This window comes from Strix aluco, chromosome 3 (assembly GCF_031877795.1).
Source record: "Strix aluco isolate bStrAlu1 chromosome 3, bStrAlu1.hap1, whole genome shotgun sequence".
NCBI classification, from domain to species: domain Eukaryota; kingdom Metazoa; phylum Chordata; class Aves; order Strigiformes; family Strigidae; genus Strix; species Strix aluco.
Window position 1 is genome coordinate 129245230 of NC_133933.1, and position 15273 is coordinate 129260502.

Genomic DNA, 15273 nt, shown 5'->3' on the forward strand with positions numbered 1-15273 from the left:
AGCAGACCAAGCACCCTGGGGAGATGCTGCTCAGCGCCATAACCTGAAGGAGAGACCACCTGGGTCCCAGCCTGGTGCTCACTCCTGTAGTCCTAACACCCCTTCAGTGTGCCATCCGTGCCTAATTTCTCCATCCTCCACTCCCCAACCCAGTGCTACTGCTGATTGGAGACCACCCTGCAGCCTCTTGTGGGCATTCCCACTGGAGCTGTGGGTCAGAGATGCACCAGAAACCAGTGAAATGACATTTGAACCCTCCCGGTGGAGCAGGACCTACCATGGGGCTGGCTTGATGCACCGGTGCTGCATCAGGAGCTTGTGCTCAGCAAAGCACAGAGGGTATTTTTTTCTTTCTGAGGTGGTTTAATACATATATTTTTAATTCTTCCCCACCAGCTGGATGGCAGGAGCCACACAGATCTGCGGGGAAGGGGGGACATCTCGTGGCCACACCACGAACATCTCCTGCCTCTGGGCTCCAGGGCTGCCTGTGTCGGCGGTCGGTGGGGTGTACCCCGGGCATCCCCCCTTCCCGCCCCGGGGTACCACCCCAGCATCTCCCCGCGCTGCCCCGGGGAGCCCCATGGCCTCTCCCCTTCTCCTCCCTGGGCTGGGGGTGGGCAGGGGAAACAAAGAGGCTCGTTCTCGCTCCGATGCCCGAATAAAGAAATGTTAAAAAGTTGTATCCAATTCTTTATTATTGGCTTGGGGCAGAAGGGTGACACTGCCTGGAGAGTTTGCTCCAGAGCTTGGGGGCCTGGTGTGGCCCAGGGAGGTGCAGACAGGACACATTCCCCTGTCCATGGCATGAAGGAGGTTGTAGTATTGCTGGCAGTGGCACCAGAAGATGGGGAGAGACTATGCACGCCCCCTACCATCACCCCCGCCGTGGCCTCCTCTTCCCAGGGATGCAGTTGCAGGGCTGGGGGGATTTTCTGTGTCCAGGTGGGTCACGAAGGAGGTTGCTGTCCTTAGTGGCAGAGGTGATGTCTGTGAAATGGGTACAGACCTCCAAGGTGGATGAGGAAGGAGCTGTACCAGCTCTTAGTCACCTCTTTAGTCTCCATGATAACCACAGAGCTGGCAGCATCCACCTCCCTCATGTCCTTCCTTATCCCCCATCTCCAAATGCATTGCAGAGGGACACAGGAGAAAGGGAAAGGCCTGAAATGAGCCATCACCAGGTGACGGTTTTCCTCCAGATCTGTCCCCAGGTGTTTGTGGGACAGTGGCTTACTGCAGAGGCTCTGACTCGTATTGCTTCTCCGTGGAGGTGTAAAAGTCCTCAAGGACCGACTGCAGGTACTCGAATGTCGGGCGCTCCTCAGGCTTGTTTCGCCAACATTTCAGGATGATATTGTAGAGTTCAGCAGGGCACATGTCCGGACAGGGCATGCGGTAGCCCCGCTCCAGGTTGCGAATCACCTCGGGGTTGGTCATCCCTGGAGGCAAACACAGCCCAACAGGAGTTATTCAGCACCCTGGGGGTAATGCTCAGTGCTCCCAGGAGCTCACATCCAGGCAGAGCTGGAAGGGCGTAAGGGACTGCAATGCTGGGTCATATCTGGGAACCATCCCTTCTTCAGGGTTGCACGCCCCACTCCATCCCTCCTTCCCCTCCCTGGCTCCGCTCTAGATAATCGCCTAGTACAGGTATAACTGAGGCTCCTGGGAGCCTGGGAAAGGAAACCCAGCACAAAAAGACAGGCGTGTGTGTCTGAGCACGCTTGAGTATGTGCCTTCAAGCATAAAGCAGCACTAGATGCTTTGAAGTCGATGAACACTCATCCCATATTCGCAGCACACTGTACCTGGGTAAGGGATCCTGCCGTAGGTTATGATTTCTGTCAGGAGGATCCCGAAAGACCACACGTCAGATTTGATGGTGAAAACTCCAAAGTTAATGGCCTCTGGCGCCGTCCATTTGATCGGGAATTTGGCACCTGTCCAGGCAAAGCAAAGGGAAATAGCACATGGGGGTACAACATCTGCCTCTGCTCCTGCAGGCATGGGCAAGCAGTTCCCAAAACCGAGTCCTGGGTCCTGCTGGCTGCTGACTGCTTCAGGGAGCTGCGATGGGACTTACTGAAGGAACTGTGGAGTTATGGAGATAAGGCCAGAGGAAGGTAATTTCTGCCTATCTCCTGCTTTTATTAAAAGGTCATTTCCACCTGGCATTTCCTTGCCTTTCTTGGTTCTTTTCCCAGTGCCATCAAGGATATTCCACCTTAAAAGATTTTTTCACATGTATACGCTTATAAGCATCCATAGATACTGATACAGAGAGGCCAAATAGTGAAAAACTTAATGCCCTAGGTAACTGATAATATGCATATTAAAAAATTCTAAGTAAACTATTTTACTGATTAAATCAGAGGACTTTGCAGTCTTATAACACCTTTGCATCTCTTGTGTGTTCAGCGGTAGGATCTCAGGACTGGAGCCAGGAATGGTGGCATGGATGGCCAACCAGTACCATGTACACCAAGGGCGTGATGCTGGGAGCGAGCAGGGCCCGTTGTAGCCCCTGGGCATCAAACAGCTCTTGTGAGAGTTGTTCTCATGAGAGACTCGTCAGGCAGCAGCCTGCCGTGGGGAATCAGTGAGTTTCTGTAGCTCAGACTATGTGTCTGTGCTATCTAAAGCCAATGCCTCGAGTAGCTTTATTAGAGGACAACAACAGTAGGATTCTATTCCATAGAAAATCACTCACTGGAAAGGGGCTGTTTTTAGCAAAAGTGCATAAACAATACAGCAAATATAAATTCTTCAGTTCTAAAAGCTGTATATGTATATTTAAAATAAAAGAAACCCCATTCTATTTTGTCTACCACATTCTTGTTTTTCACGCTGTGGACAGCAATGACCATAAGATTGCAATTTCAGTTTAGCCAAGGTCAAAAAAAAACCCCAAACACCTTGATAAGTAAGAAAAAAAAAAATGTGTTAAACACTGCAGTGGAAACCACATTTTTATTTGTGTATATCCTTTCAGGACTGAAAGCTCAAATGCATAGTGTGAAATGAGTGCCTTTTTGTTCTTGCACATCATACTCTGACAACTAGACTGACAAGGCTCGGAAATGTGATCTATGAAGTGAAAATGTTCAAAGTAGATAGAGGGGCAGTTGTTATTTCAGATTAAATCTAGCTGGAAAAATGCTGATAGGAACTATTTTCCACTGGAAATGTAGCTCCTTTGGGTATGTTAACAGAATTATACTGATTTCAACAAAACGTTTCTTAAGGATAAAAACTGCCTTAAAAAATCGGAGCAATCTCACAGTACCCCTTCATGACATTTCACAAATGACATTTGCAAGCTTTTACTACTTTGAAATAGCTTTACCTGTTGGAATGGGTATAATTTGTATCATAAAGTATTTTGGGACAGCAAATTGAAAGAAAAGTTTCCTATCGTATAAGAAAAAAAAAAAAATCTATTCCATTTCCTTTCCCCAGAGTACTTTTTATGGGGAATTTTAGCTTCATCCCAACTCTAGAGGAGGACAGATTTCCAAAGTTTGAAAATTTTCTGGTAAGTGCCACTTGTGTCAGACTTAAATGTTTTATGTCAATCATTTCTGCTTTTTTCCCTGCTGCTCTATAAAGTTTCTTTGCAATCTGAATGATGATCTCATAATTGAGCTCAAAGTCAGAGGTCAATACAGAGAAAGTAGAGAGAAAAAGCTGCCACCAGAGGAATTTGACTTGACCCTGTTGTCAAATGGCTGTAGGTGGACCTCTGCACCAGCTAAACCAGTTGTCACCTCTCATGGCCACACTCTCCTGTCCACCAGCAGTTCAGATACTCTATCCCAGCAAGGTGCTTGGCTTTGCAGGTGGAGTCATAATGAGATTTCACATTAACATGGGAACTACTGGGGTTTGTATGCCATTTTTGTCTGTTGGCTTTGCTTTAGATACTCAAGGTACTCTGTTCTCATGAGAAACATGCCAAGGTGCAAACGCTCCCCATGTTTTGTAAGTTGTGCCTCTGTTATGGAAGGGACCTGATCTGGTCTGGGCTCAGTTTGCCTGGGACATCTGGAAACTGTCGTTAGGTCCAGATTCGTGGCTTCAGTTCCCCTCTGCAGTGCGATGACTGAGTTACACTGCTATTTCCTTCCCTTCGGACTGACTCACTCTGAACACGTAGCCACAGGCAGCTGGTTTCCTTAGTAAAGTTCAAATTTCTTCAGGAACACAACCTGAGATTCAGCAGGACTCCCCCAAACAGTGCAAAAAGCCTTTTTTCCCATTTCCCTCTGCAAACCTCTTTATTGTCCCCAAGAGCTGCTGCCTCTCCTAGTACCCAATATTTGGCTCTCGTGTTTGCTCTGCCTGCTGCCTGGGTGCTGACAATGGCAGCAGTGGGGGCTCTGGTCTCACACCATCATCAGTGGTGCCCTGTGCCCAGTCCCAGCCCAGCCCCTGGACACCCTGTATCTTGGCACGTCTGCATGGCAGGGGGATTAGAGATAAGGGAAATGTGTTGGTGAGGCAATGTTGGAATGACACCCACCTTCTTGTGCCAAGTATTCGTTCTCGATGATCCTGGCCAGGCCAAAATCAGCAATTTTGCAGCAGAGTGTCTCTGAGACGAGGATGTTGGCGGCTCTCAAGTCACGGTGGATGGAGTTCATGCGCTCGATGTATGCCATTCCCTCCGCCACCTAGGAGAGGAAGATAGTCCGTCTTCAACAGTCACCTCCCCATGACAACAAGTTAACTTAGCTGCATCTTACCCACTTTTTCAAAACCACGGCATGCATATAGGGTGCTCACACGCCTCTATGTGCACAGACATGCATACATGATCCATGGATGGACGGACGGACAGATAGATCAACAGACAGACAGAAAAACAGGTAGACACATACATACATACATACATACATACATGAATAGATATTGCCCGTGTAGGTGTGCATACATTCAGCTCTGCCAGCATACACCCGGCCACCAAAAGCTTCAAGCAGACAAGTCAAGCAGAACAGAAGTATCACTCTGTTTTGCTCAGAAGTTACAGCTGTGAGTCGTGTCTGCAGCAAGATGCAGAAAGTTGAAGCAAACCTGAAAGCACATCACTGGATTCCCAGTTTCTTCCACAAGACTGTCCTCTCTAGTTGGGATTTTAATCACAAACACTCCAGATTAAATATGTGAATTAAAAAATTAAAAAAAAACCTCAGAGATTTGTCTGTCCCTCAGTCACAGTAGCAAAGTCAGATCTAGGAGGACAACTGGATGTTTTTCAGCAAGCTCCTCTGTTCTCCCTCACTGATCTGCTTTGGGATGGGGAGGACACCTGGGGAGATCTGTCCACAATAAATCTGATGTTTTATTTCGCTATGCTGGATCCAGGACACAATACGGTTCTCCCCTCTGATACCTACAGAATGCATGAGAGCACAAGACCCAGATATCCACAGAAATATGACTGGGATAGAGAGTATGTCCCTGGACAAACCCCTTGTCCTGGGCATGCGCTGCTTTCTTCAACCGTCTCCAAACTTTGGGAGGTTCTTGCTCCCAAGATCATCTTGCAATGTTTAGCTCCTTGGAGAAAGGAGCAGCCCCGGGGAGGTGCCTGGTGTGTGATGAGACCCTATAAATGACAGCATCAAACTTCTATTGCTGGGTGCTGGGAGATATAGAAAAAAATCGATTGCAAAGTTGCTTTATCAGTTGAGTCTCAGATTTGGGTTAGGGATTTCTCAGGAGGGTGAGTGGATGCACGCAACCCCTGCTAATAATGGTTAGTACCTATTAAAGCTTTTATACGCCTGTGGGTGAGGGCAGAGCAATTTTCCACTCCATACAGATTCACATCAGTGTCTCGACTTACATGTGGTTTTAAACAGGATACTAACACATACTTTCCAATGCTGCATTTCTAACCTGTGTCAACACCCCTTCAGCGCAAGTGCTGTTTGCTGCAGTGGAAAATGGAAGAATTGATGTAATTTCCTGTCCTGATGTTAATGAGATAGTACCCAACGATGAGCCTGTTCCAGCCCAGTGTGCTTTCAATCATGTACCCTCAAGACTGACCACAGGATCAAGTGCATCGGCCCAGAGGTTTCTAATTTTAACTCCGACAGATGTTATTGGATCCAAAATTGTGCTCAAGAGGGTTGGGTTCCTGTTGGGCTGTGATGTCATCCCAACACTGCAGATGAACAGATTGCAAAATAGCTCAAGAGACTGCCCTTTTCCTCCTCCTCCTCCTCCTGGAGCTACCCAGTGAGTGTTTGAATCCGGGCCCTGGGGAGGTGGTGCTGGGGTGGGAGGGGAAATGATGAAAGCTGTCCTTCCAACTGACACCCATGCCTTGAGGGATGGGCAAAATCCTTCCTACCCCACGCACTGTGGGTGGTTTCTGTGGGTTATTACATTGTTGGGGTGTGTGGGTTTGGTCTGTGTTCAACTATCCTGGTCTTGGAAGCCATGCGTGGTGCAGGATGCTGCAAAGAGCGTGGAGGGATGCTAGAGGGGTGTGCAGGGTGGGTGAGTGTTTCCAGGTGTCCATGGAGAAGTGACGTCCACATGCAATTGCTCAGTCCTAGTGATGATGCCCACTATGAGGACCATTCGACCATTGTAGTGGATGGGTTTCTGGCCAGCTTAGGCCACGCCACGCGATCGCATTCCAGGCTTCAATCTTGAACTCAGAGAGGAGGTTTGGGTGCATGAGGTTGCCCTGGGATGGATTCCTCTCAGGGGTTCCTGCAGCCAGTGTGTTGTCAGAGCTATAACACCCTCATGCCTGGGACTGACAAGATCACTGACCTCTCCCCAGATGCTTCCACACACCTGCCTGGAAATTCTTTGTTATCCCATTTGCTCAATGCAAGTTCACAGAATCACAGAATCATTCAGGTTGGAAAAGACCCTTGGGATCATCGAGTCCAACCCTCAGCCCGACTCTACAAAGTTCTCCCCTACACCACATCCCCCAACAGCTCATCCAAACGACCCTTAAACACATCCAGGGATGGGGACTCCACCCCCTCCCTGGGCAGCCTATTCCACTCTCTGACCACTCTTTCTCTAAAAATTTTGTTCCTAATGTCCAGTCTAAACCTCCCCTGTTGGAGTTTAAAGCCATTTAAAGTTATAACATTACGTTAAATAAATGTATGAGTACTCATAGCTTCTGCTGTCCCTACCTTAAAGTTGGGTATAATGTTGGCCAACAGCTTCGCTCTGGGTCACCCCTGTGACTATCTATAGCTGAGTGCAGATTGCTCTGGCTACGGCACTTTCCTTTTGCACAGACATGCATCAAGCCAGTTTCTGGGGTAATGCTGCCACCAATCCCAAGAGCTCTGTAATACGGATTAATTTGGACCATTCTGCTTGTCACCAGGAATTTAAAACAAACCACAGGCTATAACTTTCAAGAGAAGGAATGAAAGAATGAAAAAGGGAGGGAGGGAAGTGGGGAGGTAAAGAGAGAAGGAGTGAAGGAAGGGAGGAAGAAATTAAGGGAAAGGTACTAAACATGGAGGCTGCAGTTGGCCCCATAACCTTTCACAGGCAACAAAGATAAAGCTGCAATATGGAAGATTTATCAGTAGTGAAGAGGGAAGGCACTGAAACATGTTATATAAAAACACAAAAAATTATAGATGGCGGACACTGCTTTAAAGTATTTAAATATTTTCATTCTGGTTAAAGCAACAAGGAAAATCTTTCTCTATCATATATTAAGATTCTTCAGTTTTTATTACATTATAAAATAACTCTGTATGATGGCTGGAACCAAGTGGCCAGCCTTTACATGCTGCTTGCTCAGACTGACTTTGACCCAGAGAGGCCGAGTGATCTTATGGGTAAATCCCAGACATGCACATCAAAACAGCTGTATCCAGCCATGACACTGATGTTTCATGATTTTTCTCAATATTTCCAAAATTAGCCTAACTCTGGTCGGGGTGAGCCAAACTTTGTCAACAGCTGGTTAGGACCTACGTGGCGTGACTTTGCCAATCTCATCCTTCATGCACAACTTGTTGCCCAGATGCTGTCATTCTGGTTGTGGTTTTCCTTACTTTGACCTGTTTGAGTTTAGATACACTTTAGATACGGTGCAACTGCAACTATTAACATTTACAGCCTGGGGATGCTTAGAGGGAAACAACCCTACAAAGGTAAAAGTTTCTTCTCATAAGGAGCAATATTCCCAGATTTGAGGGTCAGAGCATCCTTTAGGCTTAATCATCAGAAGGGAAGAACTGCTGAAAACCAGAGTGTCTCTACGTTGAAAGTTTTTTGTTGAGATTTTTCTTCTTTTTGATAAAAAGAGAAACAGACTTATTTCCTGCTCAGCAAGCCAGAAAACAAAACAAAACAAAACAAAACAAAAAAAAAAACCAAAAACAAAACAAACTGAACCCGAAACCCAAAAACCAGACCCCAGTTCTCTAGCACTACACTGAGTCCCCCAGAGGCTTCCCCAAGGACAGCAGAGCATTGCTGAACTGACATGCACATCAACACAAGAGGACTGAGAGAGAAAGCCTAAGAGAGCACACCAGGAGGTGCTGTTTTTCTCCATGAAATCGATGCTCTGACAGACTGCAGACTTGAAAGAATTTCAGTGAGGCAATAAGAAATCATGGTCTTGAGTCTGCTTCCCAGAGGCTGATCACTAACCTGAGCAGACATATCAATGAGTTTGGGGAGATTCAGCTGGCTTCCTTCTTCCGTCTTCAAGTAATCCAGCAAACACCCTGCAGAAGAGGAGAGACTGCTGTGACTCTTCTGAATAAGCCTGTGCATTTGCTTTCCCTGGTGCTTCTCTGAATAGATGCAATAAATCTGTCTGCATCCTAGAGAAAATCTGAGGTACTATGGTTAGTGTTTGCTAGATCATCTTCCATTAGGAGAGTCCCCAGTTGCAGCCCATTTTCCCCCTGTGCTTTGCGCAGACCTTTTGCAAACTGCTGGGCATTCATGACTCAAACCCTTATAGACAAGAGAGGCAAAAGAAGGGACTATTTCACCATGAGGGGAGTAAAAATCTGAAAAAAACTTCCAGTAGGAACAGTGGACATGAGAACTTTAAATACTCTTCAAACGGAGCATCACTGTCTTGTGAAGTAGTTTTTGAAATACGAGACCACAAGACGCAGGATTTAATTTCCCAGAAAGTCCCTTCCAGTACTAGAAACAAACTTGTGGATCACTTAGTCCTTCTGCTTACAGATTTGGTACAATGCCCTCCTCCCCACCCCCATTATCATGGAAGTACCAGATGTCTCATTGACCTGATTTTGCAGAAACCCCACCAAAAACTCAGTGAGGCTCTTTACCATTGGCCATGTACTCTGTCACAATGTAGATTGGCTGTTTTGTGACTACTGCATATAGCCGGACAAGTTTGTTATGCTGGAGCCTCTTCATCAAGTTTGCCTCTGCCAAGAAGGCATCAGGATCCATACTGCCTTCCTTCATGGTCTTCACAGCCACCTTGATGTTGTTCTTGTAGTAGCCTGCAGAGAGATAATGATGCATTGAGGAATTTTGGCCTCTCTACAGGCTCTATCATGCTGTGCAATAAGGAGCAGAAAAGCTTGTGGATCAGGGAGCAGAAAACCACAGCAACAGCTTTCAATTTCCCAACAAGAAACAAATGGAAAATCTCAGTGCCAGTGGGTTCTGAGCCACCAGTAGGTATGAGAGGAGAAAGGAGAGATATGACACAACTGTCAATTCATGTGGTTTCATCAGGGATCATCCCTGCTCTGGGTGATGGACACCCATGCGATGAGCCCATCCTCATGCAGTCCTCCCAAGCCCTGCAAGACTCTTTCCTGGTGAAACCCCTGGGGCCTTCCACCAGCTAGGTTCTCAAATAATCCAAACAGCAAACTAAAAAGCCAAGACTTTGCAGCGAGGACACTGACTCAGTCTGGTCCTGTCCACAATCTCAATTTCCAAGGCAACAAGCAACCACAAAGAGGACAGCAAAGGAAGCTGAGCTCACCCCATTTCCTCTTCCACTGATTAGCACTGGGCAGGAAGGCGTAAGGGATTCAAATCTGGGTTATAAAGTGGAACGGGGAAGCAGAAAAAGTGGAATAGTGTCACCCATAGGATGCTGCAACCATGCCCAGGATTCCCAGGAAGAACGAGAACATGTCTCAGGAGATGAGTATGCAGTTACATCAACACCTCTTGCATGCATCTAGCCCATGAAACCCCTGCTCAACCACTGATCTGTGCAAACATAACCTGTCTGGTCCTTCCCAGGAGTATGGCATCTACTGCTGTGTCTGTACCCATAAATATGTGTTTGTACTTTAGGATCCCCCTGCCCAGACTAGTCCTGTCTTAGGGAGAGAGGGCTTTCTATCTCTTCTGTTTATATATTTTTTTCCTGGAATGGGGGGAATTATACTTACCCATCCACACTTCCCCAAACTGCCCACTGCCAAGTTTCTTCACAAGCTTCAGAGATTCCCGTGGGATCTCCCATTCGTCCTGTGCCCAGGGTCTTTGGGGAACCAGGGATACGCAGGGAGCCATGAGCCTCTGGCACAGGCCATCCCCTTTCTCTGTGTGAGGACAAAGCACAAGACAGTTCAATGGGATGGCAGAGCTAACTTCCTCCTCTGTCTACACATTCCAGGAAAAAGTCAACCCATGGGAAACCTCCACAACCACACAAATGTTTCAGCCACAGGGATCAAGGCACCCAGAATGGACTGACTGAAAGGAAAAAGCTCAAAGGTAGCCATAGAGGAACAAATTCTCTTGCCCAGCAAGTCCAAAGCTTCCCAAGCATCTCTCCTCTATATCCCTTCAGCATTCATCTCTTTCTTTTCTTGATGGGAGATACTCCCTGCTTACAGGGCTATGGGCAGAGCTCACCCTCACAGTGCCTTAGGATGAAAGATAGGACATGGGTGATGAGGTTTTGTTTGGAGAAGCACACTTTGCCCATGAGACTGGATGGAGTAATGGTGGTGGCTAGTAAGCCTGTTCTCCCTCTGTCCACATGCCCACTTGCTGCTAGGAGACAAACCCATTAGGGGAGGCAAACAACTTACGGCTGTAATGACTGATTAGCTCAGGCAGGCTGGAGAAAGTCATCCTGGGGGAGATGTAATACCCGCCGCCATCTAAGGAGCGTATCCTGTAGTGTTTGATGATGTCCCCGTGAGCAGAGTCACTGTCCCTCACGGACAAGGAATAGGCACCTGGAGAATGAGCAGAACTGTGAGGACAAGTAGGGCCTGACCCAGGGACCAGCTACATCCTCCTTCCTTGTCTGCCTGCAGCTGCAGACACCTCTCCCAGCCCTTGCTGATGCCTTCTCAGGGCAAGTCCCGCCAGACTGCAAAGCTTCAAACTTCCCTCTCTCCAAGGCAAGCGGAGAGGACAAAGATTAATCAGAGCTTAAGTGGGCATGTCAAGGCTTAGTTGAGTAAGACCTGCCTATGCCATGGTCAACATGACCAAGGAAGCAATATGGCAATCCATAGCACATCTCCAGCCAGAGCAATCAGACACTCCTCAGGTCACAATGGTCTTGCCACAGCTCCACATGTCCTGTCTGAGCTCGGTCAACCCCCCCATCTCATGTGGAAGAAACAAATTACTGCAGTCTCACCAGTTTGTACAAACTCAGGACTGACAAGAAGCTGAGCCACCTGGCCAGCACAACCAGAATTTTGGTTAATGGGAGAGATATGGTCAAGAGATGTCCCTTCTTGTCAACGTCCCCATGTTCGTGTTATCTCCTATAAACCTTGTGCCAAGGTCAGTGATTCAGCTGGAAGGTGCAGAAGGAGGTACAGAATAGGCGTGCAGGAGAATTGCTTTGTTCAGCCATAAACTTGTGACTGCGGATAAACCACATCTAGATTCACATCTAGATTCAGGTGCCTTTTGACCTCAAGGGAGCTACTCAACGATCTGCTATTCCAACCTGCTATTGTTTCCTTATAATGGGTTTATAACCTAAACCATGGAGGTTTTTTTTGCTCACAAAAACATCACTAGATGTTGCTACAGAGCAGCAACTTCCAGCCTATGTCAGTGTAAATTTCAATACAGCTTAGCAATGTTTTTTTTCCCTTTGTCTGGATCATGTTTCCGGAGTAAGTTGTTACAAGCCTGCTGGGCTGTGAAAATTCTAATACGTCACCCGGGTTGATAGGCTGCCTTTTTTAATGTTTGAAAAGTCAAGGCTATATATGTTTAAAAGTATGTCTCTGTCATGTAGGATCATAAGCAGAAGTGGGACCTTCCACGGCGACTCTGCACGCGAGGGGAAAGTTTAGAAACATATAATGCTCACCGGCTGGTGTTTCTACATCAGCAGTTCCCTACGCTGCGGCTGGAAACCATTTGCATTTTTAAAAAGTAGCAAAAAAACTACCTCTGTGGATATTTGTGCTGTTGCAGTGATTATAAACCTTTACAAGCGGAATTTGGGAGTGTCTAAAATTTTTCCAAGTGTTAGCAGTTGTTTCGGGGGGACTCCCTTTCTGCAGAGACCAGACTATGAGTTATAGTGGCATAATGTTCATGGAAGACCTGCTGATTTAAAAGCAGAGCCAGGGAACCTTGAGATTGGAAGTGTACAGCCTCGGCATGGTGGTCTCTTTCTCAACAGAGGATGCTCTTCTGAAACTCTTTCCTTCATCGCGAGTGTCAGGCAGAAGACAGACTGAGAAGCCCTTTTGGCTCTCTCAGTCCTGCAGCTGAACATCCGAGAAACAGCCCTGAAACCTCTTCAATGGGGAAAAAAAAAAAAAAACAAAAAAAACCAAAAAACAACCACGCAAGGGAACGGCAAAGGAATGGCTCATTTTTGCAGTTTATGTCTTGGTGACCAAAGATCACTACACAGCTAAGGATGTCTTTCCCAAGGAGTGATCTTTGGTCCCTGGTGGGTGCAGAGAGGTGTTGTTAGGGCTTGTGTCTACAGTGGTCAGCACAAGTCCTGCTAGAGTTGATCAGCCACATTCACACTCCCTAGCACTTGGCTCCAGACCTCCTCTGGCTCCTCTGTGGTACCTATGTGGCCCTAAGTTGCAGCATTATTACTATTATTATTATTAATAAAGCAATAATATTATTTTCTAATTTTTATTATTATATACTTCTACTATTAATTTCTATTACTGTTGTTGAGGATGATTATGTTATTTTAATTTCAAAGTGGTTGACATAATGGGCAGGCCAGGCTGCAGCCTATTAGAGCAAGCCCAAGAGGGTGCTTTGCATGCCTGGGACATGGCTTAGGGTATGTGCAGGATTTTTCCTGCTAGATGAAGGAGCCAAACATGGTGTGAACCCAGCTGTACTGATGACAGACAACGTTGCAGAAGGGAGCACAGGAATTAACGACTAATGTATGTGCAAGTGGGTGCCTGGGGACTGAGAGTAAGCAGAGAAGAGGAGACCTGATCTGTTAGTGTGGTTGCACCCAAAACACCTTCTTGCTCTCCTGCAGGACCTCCTCTCCAGAACCCACTGACCCTTTAAACCCACCTGCATCTTTCACACCAGTGATGCACAGGATGCAGCGGTGACAGGGGCTCCAGGCACCCTCCAGGCCAATCTATCATCTGCCTACTACCAGCTTTAATACTAATCCTGCCATTAGAGCTAATGATGGTATTTCACTCCAAGTTGGAGTTCAGTTTGCTGGAGTGAGTGTTATAGAGCTTTTCCTGTCATCCACCATGGCCGGTTACTGTTCCCCTGGGAGCTGCAGTGTAAAGGCAAAGCACTAGGGCTGAAAAGCTTCAATTCTCTCTTCTGTCAATAACAGCAGCAAATGAAAAATGTTAAGTGTAGCCGGACAAATGGCAGGACTCTTAATCTCCCCCGATGATAGTCAGGATGGCTGAAAGGAGTTCTTGCTCCTCAACCACAAGGGACATTCGCCTCTGGCACAGACCTGCATCGCATCCCAGCACAGACCTGGGCTGACACACAGAGGTCCACTCTGGCACTAGACACCAGCTCAGAGCAGTATGAGCACAACCAAATCTTGCCCTGGGCAGCTCTGGGTGTCAGACCCTCCTGTTCTGGGTCTGGGACCCCCAAACCATCCTACAAGGGCTCTCGGGTCCTTTCTGTTCAAAGGGTGGTGCATTTTGTATGGGAAAGAGCAACAGAAGACATAAAGGGTGGGATTCAACTTCAGATCATGCTCAGGGATGATTCAGGCACCTAAACATGGGTGTCTGTTACCTCTTGAGATGCTCTGGGACATCTACAATGGCTTGGCAGATATGATGTAAAACCATACCTTCTGGGGGAGCACCTGGAGATGACTACAGGACATCCAGGTTTTGGCAACCAAATCAAGGCCTGTTGGCTACAGTGGGAGCTCAGGCAAGTGCCACGTGTGATATCTACGTTTTGATGCCTGCCTCTCAGACTGAGTCCCACCACATGTGGCATGTCCTGTTCCTACCGTTCTCATCAGGCTCTTAACTCCTTCCCAATGGGAAATGCAGGAGCTCAGCTGGATGCCGGGGCTGAGCTCTGCGAGGACCCTCCTGCCAGGAGCACAGACGCAGCAGTCTTGCTGCTAGCCAGGAGTTTGTGACTCGGCACAGCTGTGCAACTGTGTCCCTTCAGGTTTCAGAATGATTATTACTTCAGGGAAAGATTTATTTATTTCCAGCAGCTTCCACAGGGCTAGCTCTCCACCAACGATTGCACTGCTGGTCTGCTTCCCACATTGTCTTGACAAGGACTCATCTTCCCGGAATGTTGAATGTGTCTTTTATGATCTCTGCAAATTGTTGACTGAAAGCGAAGCCCCCAGGTTTGCAGAGTTGCTATGTCTTTAACCACGAGTGAAATGAGACTCTCTTTAGGATGGCAAGGGCATAGAATGTGTCCCACTGTGGCTGAGAACCCAGTACAGGGCAACCACACTCCAGTGAATGCAGCTAAGGTGGCTACTGCTCTTAGCTTTACTCAGTCCTTGAAGTTATGAAGGTCAAATGTTGCTGAGGATCTGCAAAGTGAATTAAAATATATGTCGTGGAGGAGGAAAACAGGAAGAACCTGTGGGGTTCCAAGGGCAGGGTTAATTTCATGACATTGCTCTGGACATCTCGTGGTGGCTCACATTAGCGTGGTGGCTTTACATTAGTGAACACAGCTTCACAGCACATTTGGAGATGTGGGGCTTTCTCTTTCCCCCTTCTCTTTAGAGAGGAGGATGTCATGGTTAAGACAGATCAAATGGTGTCCCCATGGACATTCAGGCAGTCTAAGCCTCAGGGT

At 47.2% G+C, this 15273-nt stretch overlaps 1 protein-coding gene across 1 annotated transcript in view; it reads right to left on the reverse strand.

Moving 5' to 3' along the window:
• Positions 1 to 708: 708 nt before the first annotated feature.
• BLK (BLK proto-oncogene, Src family tyrosine kinase) overlaps positions 709 to 15273 on the reverse strand; it is a 45206-nt gene continuing 30641 nt past the window's right edge. Inside the window, exons 7-13 of the mRNA XM_074820271.1 lie at positions 11064 to 11213; positions 10416 to 10568; positions 9324 to 9503; positions 8665 to 8741; positions 4526 to 4676; positions 1812 to 1943; positions 709 to 1442 (exon numbers count right to left, since the gene is read on the reverse strand). Of these exons, the coding sequence (XP_074676372.1) occupies positions 1234 to 1442; positions 1812 to 1943; positions 4526 to 4676; positions 8665 to 8741; positions 9324 to 9503; positions 10416 to 10568; positions 11064 to 11213 (1052 nt within the window). The 3' untranslated portion in view covers positions 709 to 1233. The remainder of the gene's footprint in view (positions 1443 to 1811; positions 1944 to 4525; positions 4677 to 8664; positions 8742 to 9323; positions 9504 to 10415; positions 10569 to 11063; positions 11214 to 15273) is intronic.